The 22,523-nt window shown below is 51.0% G+C and overlaps 5 protein-coding genes across 5 annotated transcripts; 3 read left to right on the top strand and 2 right to left on the bottom strand.

Moving 5' to 3' along the window:
• Positions 1-1,581: 1,581 nt before the first annotated feature.
• Positions 1,582-5,456, top strand: HMPREF1120_08990 (patched 1; the record flags this gene model as incomplete). The annotated part of the gene is made up of 2 exons (XM_009163263.1): positions 1,582-5,284; positions 5,353-5,456. 2 exons carry the CDS (start codon positions 1,582-1,584, stop codon positions 5,454-5,456), a joined length of 3,807 nt encoding a protein of 1,268 aa, XP_009161511.1.
• Positions 4,781-7,704, bottom strand: HMPREF1120_08991 (uncharacterized protein). The gene has a single exon (XM_009163264.1). It carries the CDS (start codon positions 7,465-7,467, stop codon positions 5,941-5,943), a length of 1,527 nt encoding a protein of 508 aa, XP_009161512.1. The 5' UTR covers positions 7,468-7,704; the 3' UTR covers positions 4,781-5,940.
• Positions 7,705-9,750: 2,046 nt separating this feature from the next.
• Positions 9,751-14,094, top strand: HMPREF1120_08992 (uncharacterized protein; the record flags this gene model as incomplete). Its single annotated transcript, XM_009163265.1, has 1 exon — positions 9,751-14,094. The coding sequence occupies one exon, from the start codon at positions 9,751-9,753 to the stop codon at positions 14,092-14,094; it is 4,344 nt and encodes a 1,447-aa protein (XP_009161513.1).
• A 1,299-nt stretch (positions 14,095-15,393) lies between these two features.
• Positions 15,394-16,305, top strand: HMPREF1120_08993 (uncharacterized protein; the record flags this gene model as incomplete). Its single annotated transcript, XM_009163266.1, has 1 exon — positions 15,394-16,305. One exon carries the CDS (start codon positions 15,394-15,396, stop codon positions 16,303-16,305), a length of 912 nt encoding a protein of 303 aa, XP_009161514.1.
• Positions 16,306-19,498: 3,193 nt separating this feature from the next.
• On the bottom strand, positions 19,499-22,308 carry HMPREF1120_08994 (uncharacterized protein). The gene is made up of 2 exons (XM_009163267.1): positions 20,067-22,308; positions 19,499-20,013 (listed from the first exon to the last, which is right to left on the bottom strand). The coding sequence occupies exons 1-2, from the start codon at positions 20,409-20,411 to the stop codon at positions 19,858-19,860; spliced, it is 501 nt and encodes a 166-aa protein (XP_009161515.1). The 5' UTR covers positions 20,412-22,308; the 3' UTR covers positions 19,499-19,857.
• Between the last annotated feature and the right edge of the window lie 215 nt (positions 22,309-22,523).

Here is a 22,523-nt window from a genome sequence, read left to right on the forward strand (position 1 = left end):
TTATCGTATTAAATTCCCGTTAAGATACGCTTAGTATACTATTTATTAGTTTCTTATAAGTATCGATATAAACGAAGAAGCTAGAATAGGCGAGGTCTCTATATAAATAAAGCTTATCGCTATCGTTAACCCTATTTACTCTCTAAAGATTCTTAACCTTTTCTATAAGTCTACTTTAAAGGAGTACCCTAAAGTCTCCGTTCTTTCTACTAAATAGCCTCTTATAGGACGTAATAAGGCCGTTAGAGGTCTTTATAGCCTAGAACTTAATAGCGTACGCCTTCTTAAACCGAGTATAGAGGAGTCTCTAATTTCGCTTCGAACGAGCGATTTTAAAGAGAGTCCCGTCTATCTAGCTCTAGATACGTTTACTACCGCCCTAAGCGTCTATCGTATAGATAAATTCGTTAAGGCGCTCGATAGTTAGTAATCTTATATTCTATTAGAGTCTCTTTCTAAATAGCCGAGATAGATAGATATAGACGTCGTTTAAGATACTCGATATCTAGCCGTACGAATATCCGAACTACTCAAATAGGTCCGTAAGATATAACTTAAGGGCTAGTCTTACTAGGGCTATATAAATAGTCTTCTTCTCGCTCGGTTAATATTAATACGTCTAGAAGATCTCTAATAGCCTTAGGAAGAGTAGAAAACGCCGGATCTTATTATACGTAAAGCGATAGCGGTATCTAATAGTATATTCGTACTAATTATCTATATTAAATTAGAATATTAAGTACGGTATCGCCTTAGAACGGCGTATATAGCGGATAGAGGAAGGGTCGACGGCGAGTATTAATAAGACTATACTAGTACTTAACGTAACGGCTTCGGCGATAGCGACGATAGCGGCGTCGATAGTATTATCGAACGATTCGTCGACGTTATCGACGTCGAGAACTTCGCTAGTAATAGTTACTATTTATATAACTAGTTACTCTATAAGAAGGCTTAGAGATAGAAATAGTATATCTTTTTTTTTATAGTAGAATAACTTAGGGTAAAATTATAGTGTAAACTATTTCTCCTAGAAAGATTACTAACGAGTATCTATATAACGAGCCCGTCGAGTACGTGCACGAATTGGCGCGCTAGTGTACTTGGTAGCCCCGCTCTGTCCATTTTTCGCCGTCCTGAAAAAAGGGTTGCCAAAGACTTCTAGTGGACGTGGAATAAGCTCAGATGGTGACGTGGGAGGATTCCAGCCACCGCCAGTCACGGTGCGGTCTGCAGCGCTGCCGGTGCCGGGGTTGAACACTGGCTGCTTTGCGTTTGCCTGCTTGGGTATTCTACAAACAATACCATTTAGCCATTGCCTCTCGGCCTGACCTTGATCATTTGTGCCTCGCGGTGTAGATTTACATCGTCGACCATCTCATTCAAACGCCGTGCTATCATTATTGATCGTCCTAGCTGCTGGCTGCTGGCTGCTGTACCCACCGGGGTCATCGACCGTTGCGCATGATGCTATAACCGTCCGACTGCCTGCTTCCCACGAGACACACTGTGCACTGGTATTTACGGCAATAGCTTGTCCAAGTGCCTACATCCTCCGAGTCATCGTACCCACCGCTATCGATGCTGTTCTCTCGGAGTGCCTTTGCGGCGTTGGCTGCCCTCTTCTACATCCCTTTGGCAGCCTCCAGCGGTGCCACTCCTCTCCACGAAGCCGGCCGCTGCGCAATCCGGGGTCACTGCGGCAAACAAGGCTTCTTCGGCTCTGATTTGCCCTGTCCTGACAATGGGAAGGCTGTGCCGCCCACAGAGGCTATTCGTGACAAGCTGGTCGACCTCTGCGGACCCAAGTGGGAGGACACCGATGTGTGCTGCGAGGAGGAACAAGTTGACGCACTGCGCAAGAACCTGAAGTTGGCTGAGAGGATCCTTGCTTCTTGTCCAGCCTGCAAAGAGAACTTCTTCAACCTCTTTTGTACCTTCACCTGCTCTCCGGACCAATCCTTGTTCGTCAACGTCACGCAGACCGGCAAAGCCTCCAACGGCAAGGAAGTGGTCACTGAGATCGACAATGTATGGTCCAAGCATTACCAGAGCGGCTTCTATGACAGTTGTAAAGAGGTGAAGAACGGAGCGAGTGGCGGCAAAGCCATGGCCTTCATTGGAGGCGGCGCCGAGAACTATACCGAGTTTCTGAAGTTCCTGGGCGACAAAAAGCTGCTTGGGAGTCCGTTTCAGATCAATTTTCCGGAAGAGCCGAGATATGATGACAAGCAGGGCATGGTTGCCAGTGATCCCAGGGTATATGCCTGCAATGACACCGACCCAAACTTCCGCTGCAGCTGCGTTGATTGCCCGGAAGTTTGTCCTACGCTGGAGCCCGTCAGATCAGTCGAGTACTGCCACGTCGGGAAACTCCCTTGTCTGTCATTCTCCATTATCATCGTCTATTCTGTAGCTTTACTGCTGTTGATCGCGGCAATCTCGGGACATGTCGCATATCGGAGACACAAACAACGGAAGACGGAGAGACTCCAGCTATTGCAGGATGCCGCCCCGAGTGATAGTGAGGACGAGGGCGATCTGGTCCACGATGCTGGTTTCCTCGAACGACCACAGAGAAATTACTATCTGAACCTGATACTTGATCGAGCCTTCAACAGATTAGGCGGTTTCTGCGCCCGGTATCCCGCCTTGACAATTGGAACGAACATTGTGTTCATTGGTCTGCTCAGCCTTGGGTGGCTACGTTTCCAAGTCGAGAGGGATCCTGTTCGTTTATGGGTCAGTCCAACCTCCGATGCGGCTCAAGAGAAGGCCTTCTTCGATACAAACTTCGGTCCTTTTTACCGAACCGAGCAGGCTTTCCTGGTCAACGACTCGTCGGCCAATAGCTCTGTCTTGAGCTATGAAACTCTTTCGTGGTGGTTCGACGTAGAGGACCGCATATCGCGCATGATGACCCCGGAGCATGGTATTACGTTGAAAGATGTCTGCTTCAAGCCTACCGGGACAGCCTGTGTGGTCCAATCAGTCAGTGGCTGGTTCGGGGCTGGCTTGACCAGCGATTGGAAAGAGCAGATAGAGCTCTGCGCCGCCCATCCCGGCGATCAAAGGTGCCTGCCGGAATTCATGGACCCGCTCCCGCCGGGTCGTGTGCTTGGAGGATATGACAGCATTGACGATGTTGCCAGCTCTAAGGCACTGATTACCACCTGGGTTGTCAACAACGATCAGCCTGGTACGGAAAGAGAAGCTCGGGCCGAAGAGTGGGAGCAAGCTTTGAAACATGAATTGTTGATATATCAAGAAGCCGCCGAATCTCGCGGCCTTCGGCTCTCTTTCAACACGGAAATCAGTCTAGAAGAGGAGCTTAACAAGTCGACAAACACTGATGCGAAGATTGTGGCCATCAGCTATGTGGTCATGTTCATTTATGCATCGCTGGCCTTGGGCTCGGCCAGTCTTTCCGTGTCTTCTTTTCTCAACAATCCCGCCAATGCATTTGTCCAGTCTAAATTCACACTGGGCGTGGCAGGAATAGTGATTGTGTTGATGTCAGTCTCTGGATCTGTGGGCCTCTTCTCTGCCGCTGGAGTGAAAGTCACCTTGATCATTGCAGAGGTCATTCCCTTCTTGGTCCTTGCTGTGGGTGTTGACAACATTTTCCTGATAGTTCATGAGTTCGAACGCGTCAACGTCAGCCATCCAGACGAAGAGATTGATGAGCGTGTGGCAAAAGCTCTGGGGCGGATGGGCCCAAGTATCCTACTGTCGGCATCAACCGAAACCATTGCTTTTGCCATGGGCGCCTTTGTTGGCATGCCTGCTGTCAAAAATTTTGCAGCATACGCTGCTGGTGCAGTCTTCATCAACGCGCTCTTGCAGGTGACCATGTTTGTGTCAGTCCTGGCTCTTAACCAGCGACGTGTCGAAAGTCTCCGAGCAGACTGCTTCCCGTTTGTCACCGTTAGGGGTGCCAACTCGGTCAGCATGCCAGGAGGTCACTTTTTCGGTAGCGATGAGGAAGGCTGGTTACAACGTTCCATCCGCAAGAAGTATGCCCCCAGCTTGTTGGACAAGAAGGTCAAGACTTTTGTTATGACTTTCTTCGTCACTCTGTTTGCCGCAGGTATCGCCCTGATTCCGAAAGTACAGCTTGGATTGGACCAAAGAATTGCAATCCCATCAGACTCGTACATGATTCAATATTTCAATGATTTGTACGATTACTTCGGATCGGGCCCGCCAGTCTACTTTGTCACCCGCAATGTCAATGTGACCGAACGACGCCACCAACAACAGCTGTGTGGTAGATTCACAACTTGCGACGAGTATTCTCTGGCCTACGTCCTAGAGCAAGAGTCGAAGCGGCCAAACGTGAGCTACATCAACTCGGCCACTGCGAGTTGGATCGATGACTTTTTCTACTGGCTGAACCCCATCTCGGATTGCTGTCAAGACGACGACGGGAATACGTGCTTTGACGAGGGTGAATGGAACATTACACTTGATGGCATGCCAGAAGGTGCAGAGTTTGTCCACTATGCTACCAAATGGATTCATGCTCCAACGAACGAAGAGTGTCCTAATGGTGGGCAAGCGGCCTATTCCAACGCTGTTGTCATCGACAAGAACCACACGAACACACCAGCCAGCCATTTCCGGACTTTCCACACGCCTTTGCAAGGCCAGGATGACTTTATCAAGTCGTATGCCGCGGCCAGGAGAATCTCCAACGACATATCCCGACGTCATGACATTGATGTCTTCCCTTACAGCAAACACTACATCTTCTTCGACCAATATAGCAGCATCATCCGCTTGACCGCGACTCTGCTATGCGTGGCCGTTGCCATCATTTTCGTGCTTAGTTCGTTGCTCCTGGGCTCTTTGTTGACGGGGGCAGTTGTGGCTATCACTGTGGTTATGATCCTGGTGGATATCATCGGGGTCATGGCTCTGGCCAATGTCTCCCTCAACGCTGTGTCGTTGGTCAACCTTGTCATCTGCGTGGGTATCGGGGTGGAATTCTGCGCTCATATTGCCCGCGCATTTATGTTCCCCAGCAAGTCCATCATGGAGCGTGCACGACACAAGTTCCGGGGCAAAGATCTCAGGGCCTGGACCGCCTTGATCAACGTTGGCGGCAGCGTCTTTAGTGGCATCACCATTACCAAGTTTGTTGGTGTCGCCGTCCTGGCTTTCACCCGGAGCAAGATCTTTGAGATCTACTACTTCCGCATCTGGTTGGCGCTGGTCATCTTTGCCAGCTCCCATGCATTGGTGTTCTTGCCGGTCGCGCTGAGTTTCTTCGGCGGCAATGGTAGGTCTTGAATCGCTTGTTCTCGCATAGCTGAAACGAGAGTTTTTTGACTGACTCTTGGATACTAGGGTACATCGACCCGGAAAGCGAGGGAGGTCTTGAGGAAGATTTGGCAAGTCGACGCTATCGAAGTCTTTTGCCAGACAATGATTATGATTCTGACGAGGACTGATGTTTGAAGGTGGCTGGCTGGTCTAAGGAAGAGGGGAAATGGAGGGTTCGTCATATGCCATTGAAAAAGCTATGTAGGAAGAACAATGCTGTTTCATCCTACGTCTGTAAGGTGTAGCGCTGTTTTTTATATTTACAGCGCTGGTTTTCCCCATTGTATGTCCGCGAGGTTATTCCTGTCAATTTCTGCTCGCCCCCGGCACTTAGCTGTAGTACAAGTACCCATCCATGGATATGGATATGGAGCAGATGAGTAAGTTTCAACCTGTGCCTACAACGGTCTCGTATAAACATAGGGACCATACACAATCTTGGTATTGGCCTATGACAGGTTACTAGTAGAACAGGCCCGAGCCAAATGGGCTGTTGGAATGAAATCGATATCGACATTGACACCACAAGATCAGAGGTCTCATCCTCTTGGACATCATGATTGGCAGATGGCTCATCGGAGTGGGACTGCTTGCCTCACGAAGACCTAGTCCTCAAGACAACTGAGTTTGCGGGACGACTGAAGCCGAAGGCAGGCGTGAATTATTGGCCTCACTCTTGATCTGGGCTTGCCTCTGCCTCTTCTTCACGGCAGTTCTGCGCTGGGAGCCGGCTGCAGGAACCAAATCGCCATTTTCATCCAGTTCAAAGCCGTCATTACGATGGCCGTCACCCTCATCCTCGTCCTCATCGCCATCATCATCCGGATCCACATCGCTGGTCGTTGCCGCTGCAGTCAGTCCATTGTCACGGGCATGTTTCCGCCTCGCCCGTTCCACCAGTCTCTGCACGCGCCTCTTCAGCGCCGGGTTGGGCTTGAGGTCCTGCTCGGTCAAGGGCACATTGCACTCGGGACATTTGACCAGTGGCACGCGAGGGTGTTGGTGGAACAACTGGATTTCTCGATTGCGGCGGGCCCGGTCGCGCGGGTTTCGAGAGATTTCGTCGAGTTCGGCGATCTGAGCGGCCGTCAAGACCACAGGTACATGGTCGCTTGAGGTGCTCAGCATCGAGAGGATTGCCGATCTCTCGTACGAGTGACTGCATTTGAGCGATGTCACTGGATCCACGTAGGGAAGAAGTGTGATTGGACATTTGATCCGGATGGATTCGGCGGCGATTTCGATTTCGGCGTCGTCCTCGTCCTCGTCTTCTGCATCGTCATTATTGGAATGTCCCTGGTGTCGACGTTGAGTCGAGACTAATTCGCGCCCTTCTTCCGCCGCAAACCACAATCTCTCGTCGGGCATGGGAGGTGCACTTTCGCCGGGGTGTTTCGCATCGTATAATACGCGGTAGAAGCCCTTGTAGTCGTTGTTGTGGGCGTATCTTTCTGTCAGGCTCTTGGAGGTCCATGCTCGAGTTTGAGCTTCCAGCGCTGCTGCGAGGACGACGTGAGGTGTGGCTGTGTCTGGTGCGGCCTGGGTTGACGGTTTACGGTCTTCCTGGTCATCACCGTCCTCGTCACCATCACCCTCATCGCTACCTCCGTCGCTGATGCGCCTGCGCCTGCGCGTGCGGGTTTGTGTGCTTTGCAGGGTCGATGTGAAGCCTGTAGAGCCTTGGGTCTGGGTCGCCTGCTGAGCCGGAGAACATGCATGCTGCGCCGCCTGTCGAAGCGCAGTGGGGAGATCTTCCAGCCAGATCTGGTCGTCAATGATCCCACGGATATTCAAGTCCATCTTTCTCGTCAGGGACTCGACTTTCTGCTGGAACTCTCGATGCGCTCGATCGGCTGCTTGCGCTTCGGCATCCGCGTCGACTTCCTCATCTTGCTCGGTTTCTTCTTGTCGGCGCCGCGCCTGTTCTCGCTCGTGCCTGGCTCGACGCTCGTACGCTCGGTCGTTCAGTCTCCCCGTCAGTTCCGTTAACTGCTCCACGGCCGCGGCGAGGTGGTCTCGCAGTTTCTTGTCATGTTGCCCCAGGACGCGGTCTCCATTGGCGAGTGCCTCAATCGCGGCAATGGCGCGGTCATTGAGAGGAGCGCTCAAGGGCTGCGGTTCAAACGTCGTGGATGCCATGCGCTGTGTTCGTTTTGCGAGCCTGGCATATATTTTGGGTCCTGCGAGGTCTGCTGTTCTGCTGGTGTCTGGTCGATGATTTCGGCCCCTTCGGGTGGTAGGATGCTATCTCTTTGCCTGACCGGACCAAGAAATCAGAGGACGTCCTGGAGTAGACCTTCTGGACGAGAGATGTCGTTCAAACAGTGGTAGTCGGTGGGTTGGCTTCCCAGGCTGGACTAGTAGTCAACCTTGAAGTTTATGGGCACCAACGACGCGTTCAAGTTGGGCTTCGTTACTGTAACGCGTCGAGTTCGTACAACTAGTCCCCATTTGTACTAGTGGATAAACTAGCATCTCTGGGGATCTTGAAGGAAGGTTTCCCGACTTCCATCTTGACCTCCAAAGTTTCTCACTTCTTTGACGGTGGTGTTCTGCTCCTGTCGACTGCCAGTGGTCACGTCCAGAGCGGTCTCATGTCTGGCTGCTGAATCACGGAAAGGGAGGCCCGTAAAATTGGCATCCTACGTCCCAACCCAAGTCCAATCCAGCTCGGTCCTCCTCTTGGCAAGTATTGTCCTTTGTTATGAGCAGAAAAAGGTGTTGGTTCTCGATTCATTGACCTCGTGCCTATCTCCGAGAGTGCCAGCCGATGCGACTCTGTCATAACGTGTTCTTCCTAATGCGATAGGATCAGGTCCAATACCCTCGAAGCACTGTCGAGGTGGGCTCTCCCCTTTGATACATTGCTCCCCATTATCTCCATGGTTATCTGAAATGCAGGAAAGCCGTGGAAGGTGAGGTACTGCTTGAACCACCGCATGCTTGAGTAGCTTCTGTTTGACCTAGGACTCCTCTCCCGACTAAACCGTCAGAGGCAATGGCGGAACGGCCCACAGTGTGCATCTCAGCACCTATACAGACAATATCGAAAGAATTGAGCTGCTCAATCTTTGGGAAGGTCGCCCATGCATTCCCACAACGACAACGTTCTATTGTGGTCAATCGACTTCCTGGACACGGCACTGACGGAAAATCTTGAACAGTTCCAGCTTTGGGATACGTCTTGGCGTGAGATCCAGCAAGACGTTGGTCCGGGACTGCTTCTCAGGTATGCTTGCCTTTTCATTGGTTTTATTGAAGAAAACACATTGCAGACTGCTGCAGATCACATTTCGGACACGGCCTATGGGGGCAGGCTCAGCCAGAGCACAGTTATGGTCACGTGCTTGTTTGGTTGCATGGTGAGAACCAACTGCCCCTTTCTATTGCCAGCCTTGCAGCCTTGCGCACCAGGTCAGTTATGAGCGCATCTCTTCACGGCCTTATCTCACCTCCGTCGTCCGTCAGGATTCTTCCGAGTGTTCGTGCGGTACGGGATCAACAGTCGGAAGCCCTATGTTCTGAGAGTGTTCAACATCGCATTCGTGCTGCGTGTTCCTCGGCGGTTCACCATGGCCCTGGGACTTCCATGTGGCTTGGCCTAGTCCTTCTCAGCGGTGGCCTTAACCTTATTCACGGTCATTTGCTACCGGTGAAGTGTGATAGCTCTAATGCAATGAAACTGCTGGGCAGGGAGCAAAGCTCACAATCCAGTAGATTATACAGGGAGGTGTGTCAGGCTCCTGGACCATAGGAGAATGTCACTTCTCTCTGTTCACATGCCTCAACTCCACACGTCCGATGTTTGACCCCAGTTGTCCATTGCTCACCTCACTAGCATGAGGCGTCGCAACCGCTTCACTGCACCACCGGCGTGTCACCACTTTGTTTTTAAACCAACACTTTTTCTTTCTCCTTCATCCTTCTTCATCATTCTTCGGCCAGCAACTCGATCTCCTACGACACTCCCACTCGACATGGCAGAGCTCTACACCATTTTCTGAGGGCACAACCTCTCAGTCTAGCGACCAATATCAGCTTGCGATCGGGTCTGTCACTTTCGGTTGCTGACCTATCTGTCCACGTCTGACCAGGTCCGAAGATCGATCATATCTTTCACTCTTCATTTTTCTCTCATCACATCGTTATCTTTTCTCCTCCAATCTCCGTATTCTTCCTCCTCTTTACCGCAGCTCATTGTGAGCTGTCAACCTACTTTTCTTCTGGTACCCTTGACATCAAGCAACCACACCGTCGATCTCTGTGACCCCTTTGTCATTGCGGGGTGTTACTGCAAGGCTTTTGGGTTTTCTAAGTGCGAACTTTCCTGCACATCATCCGATCTTTACGGATAAATCTCACCTCCAGCGATATTTTTAGATCGGCATCACAGATGGTGAGCCATATTGCTATGAACTAACCATGGGTGCAACCCAGTCCCAACCTGACGCCAACAACGTCGACACAACTCGTGAGATCAAGACCGAACAACAACTGTCGGGGTCCTCTTCTTGTACGCCAGCTCCATATCGACGCCTTCGACCAGTCGAGAGCAGAGAGGCAGTGCAAGCACAAGCCGCTGCAGTTCAAGGGTGGCGGTTGAGCGACTCCAGTGACGATCTTTACGAGTCGGCCCCTATTCAAGAGCCTAGAACCTCAGAAGGCAACACATCCGTCGCGAAACGAGCCCCTTCTCCAGATGTCCCATCCTCAAACAAGAAGCAACGTTTAGTCCCAACCGACCAGGCCCTGCAGATTGCTTTAGAGTGCCTGAGCACTGAGGCAGCAGTTGAGAAGGAAGAGAACAACACAGCGGAAAACACTACACTTGACCACCTTGCGACAACTGATTCCAAGCCAAAAAGCTGCAGCTTGTTCCTCAACAGTGAAGGCTCACCAAGTGGTTCAGAGGACGAAGGTTACTCATCCTTCTCCTTGACACCTCCGGGTGACAACGGTGACCTTAGTGAAGATCAGAAGGAGGAACACCTGGTGAAGACCTTGGCCGCACTACAGCGACCCAACATTGTTCTTGCGAAACCTGCCGTATCGGGCGAGGAATCTGGCCACACTGCGGATATGTTCGGCAAGGGCGATCATCTTCAAAATGCCAGGGAGTACATGCTACAAGACCAGGAAGAAACAATGGCAAGAAGCACAATGTTGCGGGAGCGCAAGTCGTCAAGAAACCTGGTGGCCCCAGACAGTCCCACCTTGGTGACATTGGATCGGCAGCGGCAATTTAGTGATCCGCCACAATTGAGGTCACCAAGCCTAGACAGCGACGAGATTTCGGATCTCTTTGTTCCTCAAACCCCAACACGCAAGACAAAGGTGTCCACGGGTATTACAACACGCCAGACCGTACAACGCTCCCAGGCACCCAAACACGAACCAAGAGCTGGTCTGAGCTACGCTACTCACAAAGATCAGGCTGATGGACATTCCAGTGATTATGGATACAATAGATCAAAGCAGCATGGGGAGGATGCCACCACCCTCGACAACTCTCTACCCTCTGGCAAGGCGCAATATCGGACTCGAGGCCAACCAATCCGCAGCCGCTCACGATCGCCAGTCAATGGTAATGTCTTTTCTCGGAACGGTTATGAGATTAGATCCAGTCAACATACTCAAGTCAATCGGCTCGCAACAAACAGCACGGTTTCCGGAAAGCTCGACATTGAGCGCACTCGGAATGAGCGCAAGTCTAGACTGCCACCAGGGGCATCTCCAATTTCGATAAACTGGTCTTCCGGCGCAAAACAAAAGGAGACAATCTCTCGTGACGGTCCACGTGTCCACTTTGCTCCAGCTCCTCGACCATCGGGACCTAAGATGCTATCGATGAAAGGTTCACACGATGCCAACATCAACAAAGACACCGCAGTTGGAGTATCGTGGCCTGGATTATCACGGCCATATGACGACATAAAAGACCTCAGTGATGAACAAGACGCAGCAAGAGACAATCAACCGGCAGCCACACTGTACCGGCCACAGTCCCAGGACATATCGGACTTTGAAAACAGAGACTCAGCCGGAGACAACCTACCAGGAAACCCACTTTCGCGACAACAGCGAAAGGATTTTGTTGATCGCATCAATGGTTGGGACACAGCTAGAGACAGACAACCCGCAGTTACATTGTCGCGGCCGCAGCAACAGGATATAATGGACGTCGACGGTAACAGAGACAGGATGAGAGATGGTGGTGGGGACCGAACCACTATCCTTCCACCCTTTTCATCGCGGCGCCGTGGGCCTCCACCTATGGATATGGCAACAGCCTTAGCCGACCCCAAAAAGGGACTGACTCTTCCGCCCAAGTTTGACACCTACGAAGAAGACGAGAAGAAGGCCATTGTGGAACACGAAATTGCAAAGGAGAGAAAGCGAGACCTGGAGATGATCGAGCGGCTCACTCAGAGTATAGCACAAGTACGGTGTCTTGGTCCCTTTACCGAAAGTCACGAGGAAGAGCTCGCCGAAGCTCATCGGTTCATATCGTTCATCCTCGACGAAGAAAAGTGCGGCAAAGTGATTCGACCTCGCATCCAGAACATCCGGGACAATATGAAGAGAAGAACATTGGGATATTTCGAGCCCAGCAGTGCCGATGTTGCCACATGGATAGACCGAATATTCACTCAGGCCACAATGGACGCCGTTCAGAGAGAGCTTGCTAGGATCAACGAATTGGTCGAGGAGCTCGGAAAGACCCGCGCCGCATTCTCGGCCAAGAGACACAACTCGAGAACGAAGCATGGTAAACGGAAAATGCGTGCATGTGGCAAGCTGGCTGGGTTTACGTCACAACCATCAGCAGCAGGGGCGACAGGGACAGCTACTTCACCGTTAGCCGCTCCTGCGGCACCGCCGAACAAAGCAAACACACAGCATATTCCCAAGAAAAGCACAGCACTACCCACTCAAAACAGACGGCAGGCTCAAAATGCGTCTGAAGACCAGCGAAAAGACACAATCAATGCCAAACTGAAGCTTTTCAATGATGCCACACGCAAGGCTGAAGACGCACGCGAAGCTGATAAGGCACGCATAGATTATGGCGTACGCAAAGCTGGTGCCGGAGACAAGTATGATGAGGCCTGCGAGGAAAATGAGGCATTTGAAGAAGATGCACATACAAGCAGCATCGACTTACCCAGCACTGAAGTTATTGTCGCAGAGAGAGGCCGTGCAAGTTTGTCCCAGTCTCATGAACAGCAGCACAACCAGTGGCATGAGCAGAGTGACGAGGAAAGCGAGGAAGATGCGGGCGAGCAGTATGTGTTTGGTGCTTCCTGGACCGGCCAAGCAGAAGGCACAGCAACGGCAACGGACTTTACAGCTCCACCAAGTTTTCCAGATATGTGTCAGCAGTCTCAGCCTGAGCCCCGATACAACGATGCAGCGATTTCTCAAGATTTGGACGAAATCAACCGGCTGGAGGATGCGAGGCAAACGGAAAGTGAAAGCCATGCATTGAACGTCCAACAGCAATCTACTGGGTCAACGCAGCGGTTCGACGCAGAGCTCTTGAAGCGCATGCAAATGGAAAGTAAAACGCCTGCCTTGAAAGCTCAACAACAATCTACTCCATCAGCGCAACAATTCGACCCAGAGCTCTTGAAGCGCATGCAGAACAAACAAATGGCGGCCGCACAGCCATCGACCACGCAGCGTGAAGATTTGACAGAAGACGTTCACGAGGGCATTGCAGAACCAGAAGTGGAAGTTGAACCAAGCGCCATCAGCGACGACAGTGATCTCGACTCATCCGAAGATGAGAACGATGAACAGGATGACGACGATGGATACTCACGTCAGATCTTCAAATACCGCGTGCTGGGCGCGTTCGCCGGGGTCGAGATCTACAAGGATGCCGACACATACATCTTCAAGACAACATACAAGCCTGAACGTGCGAAGGAGATTGTCGCTAGCATTATCCAGAGTGTGCTCGCACAACACCCTCCTGAAGGTGGCGTTGATGCAGGTTACTGGACACTGGAAGTCTCCTACCGTGACGGCCTGATCGAACAGCATCTCATGGTCGGAGAGAATATGGGGGTTGAAGCCAGGGTGTGGGTAGAGAAGAAGCTGGTCACTCTGAGCCGAAAGGCGTACCAGGCCGCCAAAGCACAGAGAATTATGCAGCAAAGATTCTTGTTCGCCGTGGAATGGGAGAAGACAATAACACCCTTGAGTGTGCCACAAGACAAGGAGGCTGAGCAGAACAACAACAGCAGCAATCCCAACAATAATGGTGGTGATAATGGCATGTCGCGGGCAGAATCACAGGACCACAAGCAGCAGCAGGGCCGGCAGAATCAAGACGACATTGGTCTCTTTGGTGAAGATTCTCCAACAATGCATGTGGCCGTCGATGTCTCTGTCACCACTGGTACCGCTGCCGAAGCATCTAGCACGACTGTGTCCACGCCCGCACCTGTGCCAGTCGTCACAACTATTCCGACCAACGAAATCCAATACTTCACCACGCCCATCCTGGCCAATCGTCACGCCAAAGACATCTACATGTCATGGCACGCGCTGTTTCTCCCAGGCGTGCGCAACGAGGGTTATCGCCGTCTCGAAGAAGAGGCCATTGAAAGGGACTTGGCAACATTGGCAGAAACATCTTGGGGTCTGTGGGCCCGGGACGAGACGTTTGAGGGCATCGAGGTCGACACGGGCAGAAGGGTGCAGGAGCGGTTCAAGGTGTGGGTGAGACGAATCGAAGTTTTTGGCCCAGCGAACTAAATTGAGATATCAATGGGATGATGCTATGGGATATGATGCCATGCGACACGATGCGATGCTTTTACGATGGATGTTTTGATTATAGCCACCACAGAATTTGATTAAGCACAAAGATTGAAGATTATTTTTCATAAATCATTTCGAAAGCTTTGGAATTTTCATATTTAAAATTCCATCTAATCTGTTCATTATATACATCTAGGTGGTTATGTAACTTATGTTTGCCGTGCATGTGACAGATATTGTCTCTCACATGAAGCCCTCTGCCAGTGGGGACATCAGATCGGCAGCTATGCCGTCTTGCTAGATATAGTGATGTGTTCCTGCTCACCCTGCCGGCTGATTTCTATGCTCACCCGGGGTTCGAACAACGGTCTGTACGGCATTGTGCAATTACCACGGACTCAGAGTCGCTCTAGAAGAAATCCCTATCGAATCAAGAGGTATTTGTCGAAGTAATTCTGCACAGATAGTTCTGCTTGGGCGGTAGTGCTACGTCAAGCACGCTTGATAATGTTCGACGCCAGAGCAGATGATGTGGAAGACGGCGATTTCTGTATACCTGCTTCCTGTGTTACCTTTGGTTGTCCTTTTTTAATTTCTGCTTCTCTTCCTGTGTCCCTGCTGCTCTCGGCTCAGTTGGTTGGGGAAATTCATGCCGGTTTCAATAGGATAGATGTGCTAAATCTCGAAAATGGCCGCACTCGCGCAGAGGCTCTCCATTAGCCTCCGCTGCACCAAGGCTCATGATAGTGTCCCCAGAAGCCACGTGAGGCGTCGGTGCCCTTTTCCTGCTGGGTGGGGGGACCGGATTTGACGATGCTGTAGGCCATGTCGCTCGCTGCTGACTTGTAGAATAGCCTTTCTCTTCGTCGATAGCCTTGTGGAATCAAAATCTGCACTCTGGAGGGGGTTTCAGGGACATCTTGGCAGGGGGCATTGGCGAATCTCCCCGCAAGCATTCATTTTTCGGAGTGCCTCATGCACACATTATCACCTGTTGCGCAAGGGCCATTACACTTGAAGGATCGCAGAAGGAATAAGGGCCGTTGTGGCTCACAGTTTGGGCATTGCAACAGAAAGGCACAGGGACGCATCCAGCATTTCCAAGCCAAAAAGGTTAAGAGAACTCTACTCGGCATACCTGCCATGCCTTCACAGCAAGTGCACCGACAAGGGAACACCTACAGCCTGTAATCTCCAAGGTATTGCTTCGCAATTCAAATTCACTACTTCTTTCATTATGGTCTCACAGATTGACTTCTGACCAGCTTGTCAGATGGTAGAATTCTTTTCGTCATGCCGGACAACACATGGTCGAACCCTTACAAGCTATGTTCTCTGAAAAGTGTAAGCTCTGGCCCTTCACAGGGAATAGTGTACGAACTTGATGATTTCTCTGTGATCAAAGTACCATTTCAGTATCCTGTGGGCAACGGCTCTACTGTCGACGAACAGAACGATCATCTGGCACTGTCACTGAAAAGCTTCAGATGTTATAAGCAAGAAAGTCGAATCTATGAAATACTGTCAAAGCACCCTCATCCAAACATTGTAACCAGATTTCAGTCCAGCAAGCCGGATTGCATCGTCCTCGAAAGAGTCAAGCCACTAGAGCAATCTTGGAGGAACTCGACGCAGCAGGTTCGTGGAACCTGGATTTTCGAGCTCGTTGATGTCTTGTCATTTCTGGAACAAGATCTCGGATACCTTCACGGAGATATCACGATATCCAACATTGGTATCGGCTATGACAATAGGCTGAAAATATTTGACTTTGGCTCGGCGGTTCACAAAACGGACGATGATTTTGAACATCAAGTTCTTGAAGACCTGTCCAATGCCGCCAATTGTATCTACTTTCTAGCGACTGGGATTGATCTTTTTGCAGAGGCCAAAAGTGCCGCCGACATCCATCGTATCCGAGAAGACCTCCAGACGGGCAAGTATCCCTATTCAGCCTCGGCGAAATCGTATCAGGAAGTGATCGAAGCATGCTGGTCTCAAAACCGGTTCACCTCATTCAAGCACCTGAAGAAGGACCTTGATGGCCTAGAAGTACAGACAGCCGGCGACTTAGTGCTATCAGAGCATACGGGGTCATCACCTGATTTGTTGTTGGAAGGGTTGATAAGGGAAGAAAGTTGGATGAATGAGGAAGAGTATTGCATCGCATGGAGGCAAAAGGGCTTCGAAATCCCGCTCATATGATTTGAGTTTTGAATGGGTCCTCTGTTTGGTGAGGATCAATCGATACTGTGTAACCTTTGCAGCAGTCAGCACTGGCAGATCCAGGCATCCGCAGTGGCACCCAGTCCGAGGTATCCTTCTTCCCGTAGGGAGGTAGAATTCAGGCGTAAAAAGATAGTTTCTTATCTCCTACTCTACCTTAGGGAGTAATCGCGAATTGACATTTATATTAGTAGGTAGGAGTTCTTTTATCGAACCTGTATTATAAGTCTAATAACTTGAAGTTAAGCTATTAGTCTTATCAAGTAATGACGAAATTAAGACCTCTTCCACTATAGCTTAGAATACTAGAATGAACTGGTACGGAGTGTGGGAAGAAGAACCTTGGAATGACTTGCACTGCGTGAGAGTAACAGCGTCGTGTGACGACATCTGGCCGACTGTTGCGCGCCTTGATCAAAGCTCGAAACACGTAACGGAACAGCATAAAGGCTCGCCGAAACGGGCAATTCAAGCAATAGTTCGAGTTCGCCTCGATGGCGGTGTCGGGCCACCATGTAAAGAAGCAAGGAAACTCCAGTCTGCCACACCACCCAAACTGACAGAGGAAGGATGTTGACTTAAAGATTGGAGCCTTGAGTTGCTGGAGGTGCGGGCGATCGTCAGATCGTCGCAATGATGCGCGATGAACAGGGTCACCCAACACAATTCTCAATGGCAACTGTGGCCGCAGCTAGGGGAGCCTCGGAGTAACTGGTAGATTGTTAACCAGGGGATGTGTTCGATGGCGAGAACCCTTTCGATGATGAGTGAATGCAGTGCACGCCACCACTGGCGAGGTAAAGAGTTTGCATTGCTGTATTCTCCAGTGGTCCGCAAACTGCCCGTGAGACATCATCATCACCTACCTACCTGAGGACCTACCCGGAGGCCGCCGGCCGTGAAGAGACGCGACAGCAGACCCTGACCGGCTCGAATTTAGCCGTTCAGTGGGGGTTTGCACCCCGTGGAGGGGAAATCACGGAGAGACACAATGCTTCGTGTTCAGGGTTCGAGAATGTGTTCGACGGCTGACAAACTGGCATGCGTGTTCATGTCGTGTAACACTGTACAACATCCAGCAAGAAGGTTATGTAGACCTTGTGGAACAGTGTGGTCTCTCCTCGAAGCATTCCCCCAGGTCTCCCCGCTGGATCCTTCACCTCTGCTTCGTAGTCAGATGCGTGCAGTAGTCAGTCGCCATCACTCTGATGGAGGTGGGATGTTCGTGGTGCGCGGGCATGGACGAGAGAAAGACTTTCACATGTCAAAAGCAACTTGAAGGAATGCATATGGCCTGCTTGGTTGTCAAATCAACACGCCATGATAAAAGTGCAAGGAGTCGAGGGCGTGGGGCAGAGGCTGCACCCCGCCATTCTCTGCAGCAGTCTGGCAAGGGACCTTGTCCCAACAATTCTGGCCTGGACTACGGGCGGCACTGGCAGGCCTCAGCACACACTTGCACCCGTTGTGGTGTTCGCTGAGGCAGATGTGATAGGCACACAGCCGCTCCCGTCCGTCCACGTAGCGTTGCAATCAAGAAGTGGCGTTTCACGTGTAGCAGGGGGCTTCATTTTGGGACAGGCTGAGCCAAGCGCGACGCCCGTTGGTGCCGGGACGACCAGTATCAGCGAGCGAGCGATGGCGCGAGCGTGGCTTGCATTAACCCTGCTACCAGACGATCTGTTGAACACAATGTGCTTGCCAAATAAACCCAGCAACGGTGGAGTCGCCAAACTTGAACGCCGACTGTTGCTGCATCTAATAAAACCAGAACTCAATCAGCGGCTGGATCAAGAAGTGTCTGGACAGACAGACGACAGGGATCGGGCATCCACTGTCACGTTGATTCGTTGAGCGGCTGAACTATCATGTCACATCCTCGCGCAATTTTGCGGAGTGCATACACCGCCTCTTGGGCGTTGGCAACATGTAGCCCTAAAGGCATAACTCAGAGTCGCTTGTGGAGAATCCATGCAGAAAGCTGCAGAGATTTCCACGGATCGTTTCAAGGACCGTCGACTCTGGAGGGCTGGGGAAAGTGAACGACAACATGGAGGACGAGAACTGGAACGACCAGGTCAAAAGAACGTTGGGGATTTTCTCGCTTCGCTGAAAACTGGTTATGCCGTAATAGAATGCAATTTGCCACCACCATAGTCGAGATTGTCTTCAGCTCATGTCTCATAGCACAGTCCGCAAGCGAGCGACTCTGCGTCGGGTCATTGTTGCAACGAGGCTCGACCCTTAGTATTCGAGGTGGAGGATGACTACCAGGTAGATACGATGCCATGGAAGCAGCGCAGAACTGGGCCAAACACAATCTCTGGGGCGAGTCGTGTGCAGCTCAAGTTCAATAGTACCTGCGGAATTTTCTTTTCCAGATATCTTATGTAAGTGATTAGTTAATTCAGAATCCGTGCAGTGGTGCAATAATGTGTACACATTTGTTGTACGTCGGTAGAGCGCAGCAGTGGGAGTGTTCGTTCACATGCCAAACAGCATGATCAAGCCACAAGTGCGCCTTTGGACGCCGGCGAGCAAGCGAATGGAGCTACCGCTTCGGACGTGGCCTTTTTCGTCGTAATCGCGCAGTAACTTTCATTTTGGTTCGACAATGACAATGTTCGATGGCCACTCCTGCCTCCTCAGGCTTTGACTATCCCTAGGTAAATACCAGGTAGGTAGGTCGCAACCGAGCCAAGCAATCCGACTCCGTTGCTGCAAAGAGCGTCTTCTCGTCTCTGAGCCCCACTGATGACTTGATGGTGCTGCACCACTGGCAGCGCTCTGCCCGAGGAGGATGACAGACGGTAACTACTACCACCAAGGGATGCCCTGCAAAAGGGGTTCGTGACAAACCCAGTAGTACACAAAGATCCTCATGGCATGCCATCTTCATGACATCTCGGCGCAGGGACCTCTGGATAACATTTCTAGATCCCGGCCGTCAGGGAGAGGCCTAAGAAACCCCAGGTATAGTCGATCGCTAAAGAGCCTGAATACTTGACACGCATTTATTCCACCTGCTGGCTTTGAGGGAAAGGCGCAGCGATTGGTGTAGGCGAATTCATGCTGTAAGCCGTATGGGCGGCAGAGATGGGAACAGTAGTCCACCTGTCACTTTTTGCGGCTCCGGTGGGGTTTATTCGCCAGGAACCAAGGCAGGTTTGTTATCAATTACCAAAACATCATTCAGGATGATGTGGCCGGCTTCTTAGACGCTGTAAGCTGTTGGCTCTGCTGGCTCGCGGATGCTAGCTAAGAAAGCGTTTTCACTTTTTGTGGTAGGGATCCATGAATGCTAATGCCCGCCAGACACGTAGACTTAGTAGACAACGGGGAAGAGTTACTCTACCGCTGTAATGTACAACTACACATACTCTCACAGCCTGTCTCCTCATAGGTACTTGGGAAAAGGCCTGTTTCTGCCTCTAACAATTAGAGAGGATTCCCTTAAGAGCCTTTGGAATAAATTGATGATACTGTGATATCATACGCATGCGTTCCAGTAGCAAAGGTCCAAGGCCGTGTTTAGTGTTGCGGCGTGGTCCATTGAGGGTACAAATTCTGACCCTTTCGAATGCCGGTCCAGAGATCAAGGGCCCTTGTTGAGATCATGGAGCAGGAACTTTCCAGCTCCGCATCCAGCCACAAAGAAGGGTCTTCCTGGCTAGAACGTGAGGTTCGCTGCCCAGTCAGATACACATAGGGTCTCTCCTCAGCAAGATCCATACGCTTACAAGAGGATCCAAAACGAATTTTGAGCACTGAGCCGCCGATTTCGGACGGCTTGGACTTGTAAGAAAATGGGTAGAATCCCGTCGTTGTTTGGCCCAGTTGGAACAAGGCGAGGAGCAGCCGGGTCCTGAAGTGTGTGTGGTCTGAGGATTTGCACATCTATGGATCAGGTGTGGAGGCCGGATCTGGTCGGAATCACACCACTTCGAAGAACCGCCCGGGCTTGTCTTGTCAGTTCTACCTGCCACAGCCAGGAATCGATGCCACCACGCGTCGAAATGATTGGTGCTGGCTGTATCTTTGTCAACGCCTCCAATTTGGGGTTCAAGTTGCTTACTCCCATTCATGTTGCGAGTGCTTATCAACAGTCTGTTAACGAGACTTGGCTGTTAGAACCTTCGAAGCTTGGAATGCTCTTCTGGTTGGGTCGAATCCAAGAGAACGTTTTTCCTGCAGAAGACAGACCTACAGTCAGCAGTGCGCACGTTTGATATACGTCATTGTTATCAGCGACAGCATTGTGCCATTTGACCGTCTGAGGGGGAATGGTGCTAGCACTATGGCTTGCGTCGATAGAGAAAGCACGTTTTACGATGGCCCTATTCCAAGGATAATGTCAGTTCGACGTCCTGATGAACCCTCGCTGCCGCGAGATCCGGAAGGATATCATCTTGCTTGCGATGTTAAGCGAGGTATACTCCGCTAGAGTCTGGAGGCGAACCAACCCAACAGATGCCCACACGAATACCTGGTAGGACAGTGGCACAGAAGGCGCCGCCGTTGAAAAGTCGTCTGTCCACTGGATTTTGTAGGTACATGACACCGTCAACCTATCATGGCTGCAAAACGAGTGCCCTCACCGCCTTGACCGGATGGTTGACCTGGTGAGCCAACCACCGGCTAGAACAGCCACTCCTTTGCAAAGGACGTGGAAGGTCGATGGGCTTGCATGGTTGGAATCCTTGGAGATGCTTTTCAAGATGCGGTGTTGTTCTCACGAAACATGGCCTCTACTATGCTGCTATTTTGACTGTACGTTGCCGGATATGGCGGGCTGAATAGAAAAGCTTCAGCGGCTTACCCTCAAGTACTAGGACTTTTTTGGCTGCAAACCTGGATTCTGCTGGTTGAAGTTCTGTACCAAGAAAACGTTAGCTGTGTTGGCCCTTCTCTACCCAATATGCTGCACAAGCAATATTCAGAGCATCAACTGCCGTGAACACCCTGATATCGTCATGCGTGGCACTATTCAAGGTCATGCGCCCAATCTGGGGCCGGCACTGACCGCCGAAGGGAGGCCCAGCGGCATTCCAAGCCAAGTGGTAAGCTACCACGAAACACTCCTGAGGCTCTGCAGTGCCTGGAGCGCCTCAGCGGCTATAGTAGTATTTGCCTGTCCGGGGTGAAAGGTACATGACGCGAGTTAGATGAGCTCGTGAGTGCTGTACATATTCTTCCATCTGCAACGTTCTGTTTTACCTTGTCTTGGTCAAGTCACTCCAGGTTCTTCAAAGACATGGATCGGCGTTCCCCATGCAGAATTGCCAGGTACCGAGCCGGGGAGCGGCCCCAGAGGCCAATAAACACAGGCTTTGGATTTCGGATTCGCACTTGGAATGCCGCAGGCCTCCTGTTCGTGGGGAGGAAGAGTCCGTGCTTGGTCAGTAACCTAGGACGTCCACTGTGGTCTGTGTATGTTGCTTGTTGAGGTGGTGAGTGCGTTCTAAGGAGAAGCCGGAAAAAAGGTCCTTAGAGGGGTGTTGTTATTGGTGTTGGTGTTGGCTTTTACAGGTCACCGTGATAGCTTGGCCTTGCCAGGGAGTTCTGTCATGGCAAGAGATTGGCCAAGCGCCACGCAGACGCGGAGAAGATTGAGATCTGGGGAACACCCTGTCCAATGAGGTTGCAAGTGACTTGTCTGAATATGAAGCAAAGGCGACTTTTAGACAGGGGCAGTTAACACGTCTGAGAAGTCGATAGTATGGGGCAAGGACAGCGGTCAGGAGGAGTATTGTTGCAAGGATGGACACGGACAGGTTCAAGCGGGAGGTACGACAGGTACCTAGGTACTAATTAGTAGCATCAACGGTACTACCAATGCAGAATCAAATCTATGACGGCAGGCTGCTGAGCCACTTGCAATGTACAGCAGAAAAACGCCAGCTGCTTCAAGTTGTCGAGTTGGTCAACAACAGAATACGGGGATTGTGTGACGGCATCAGCATCTTCTTGCTTGGTAGTAGTGACTGCCTGTACAATCATGTTATTGTAACTTTGTCGGAGAGCGCGGGTGGGCGCAATTTATTTTGGGAGAGGCACGAGAAGGGGCAGGGGTGGCCGCAAAGTTTGATTTGACCCATGCCTGTGTTTACAGGTACCAGGATGGTATTTTTATTAATTTGTGTGCACCAGATGCAAAACGAAAGTAAATTTTATGCGTCAGCGGCTATTTCTGCCTC

Source organism: Exophiala dermatitidis (assembly GCF_000230625.1).
Source record: "Exophiala dermatitidis NIH/UT8656 unplaced genomic scaffold supercont1.8, whole genome shotgun sequence".
Classification (NCBI taxonomy): Eukaryota; Fungi; Ascomycota; class Eurotiomycetes; order Chaetothyriales; family Herpotrichiellaceae; genus Exophiala; species Exophiala dermatitidis.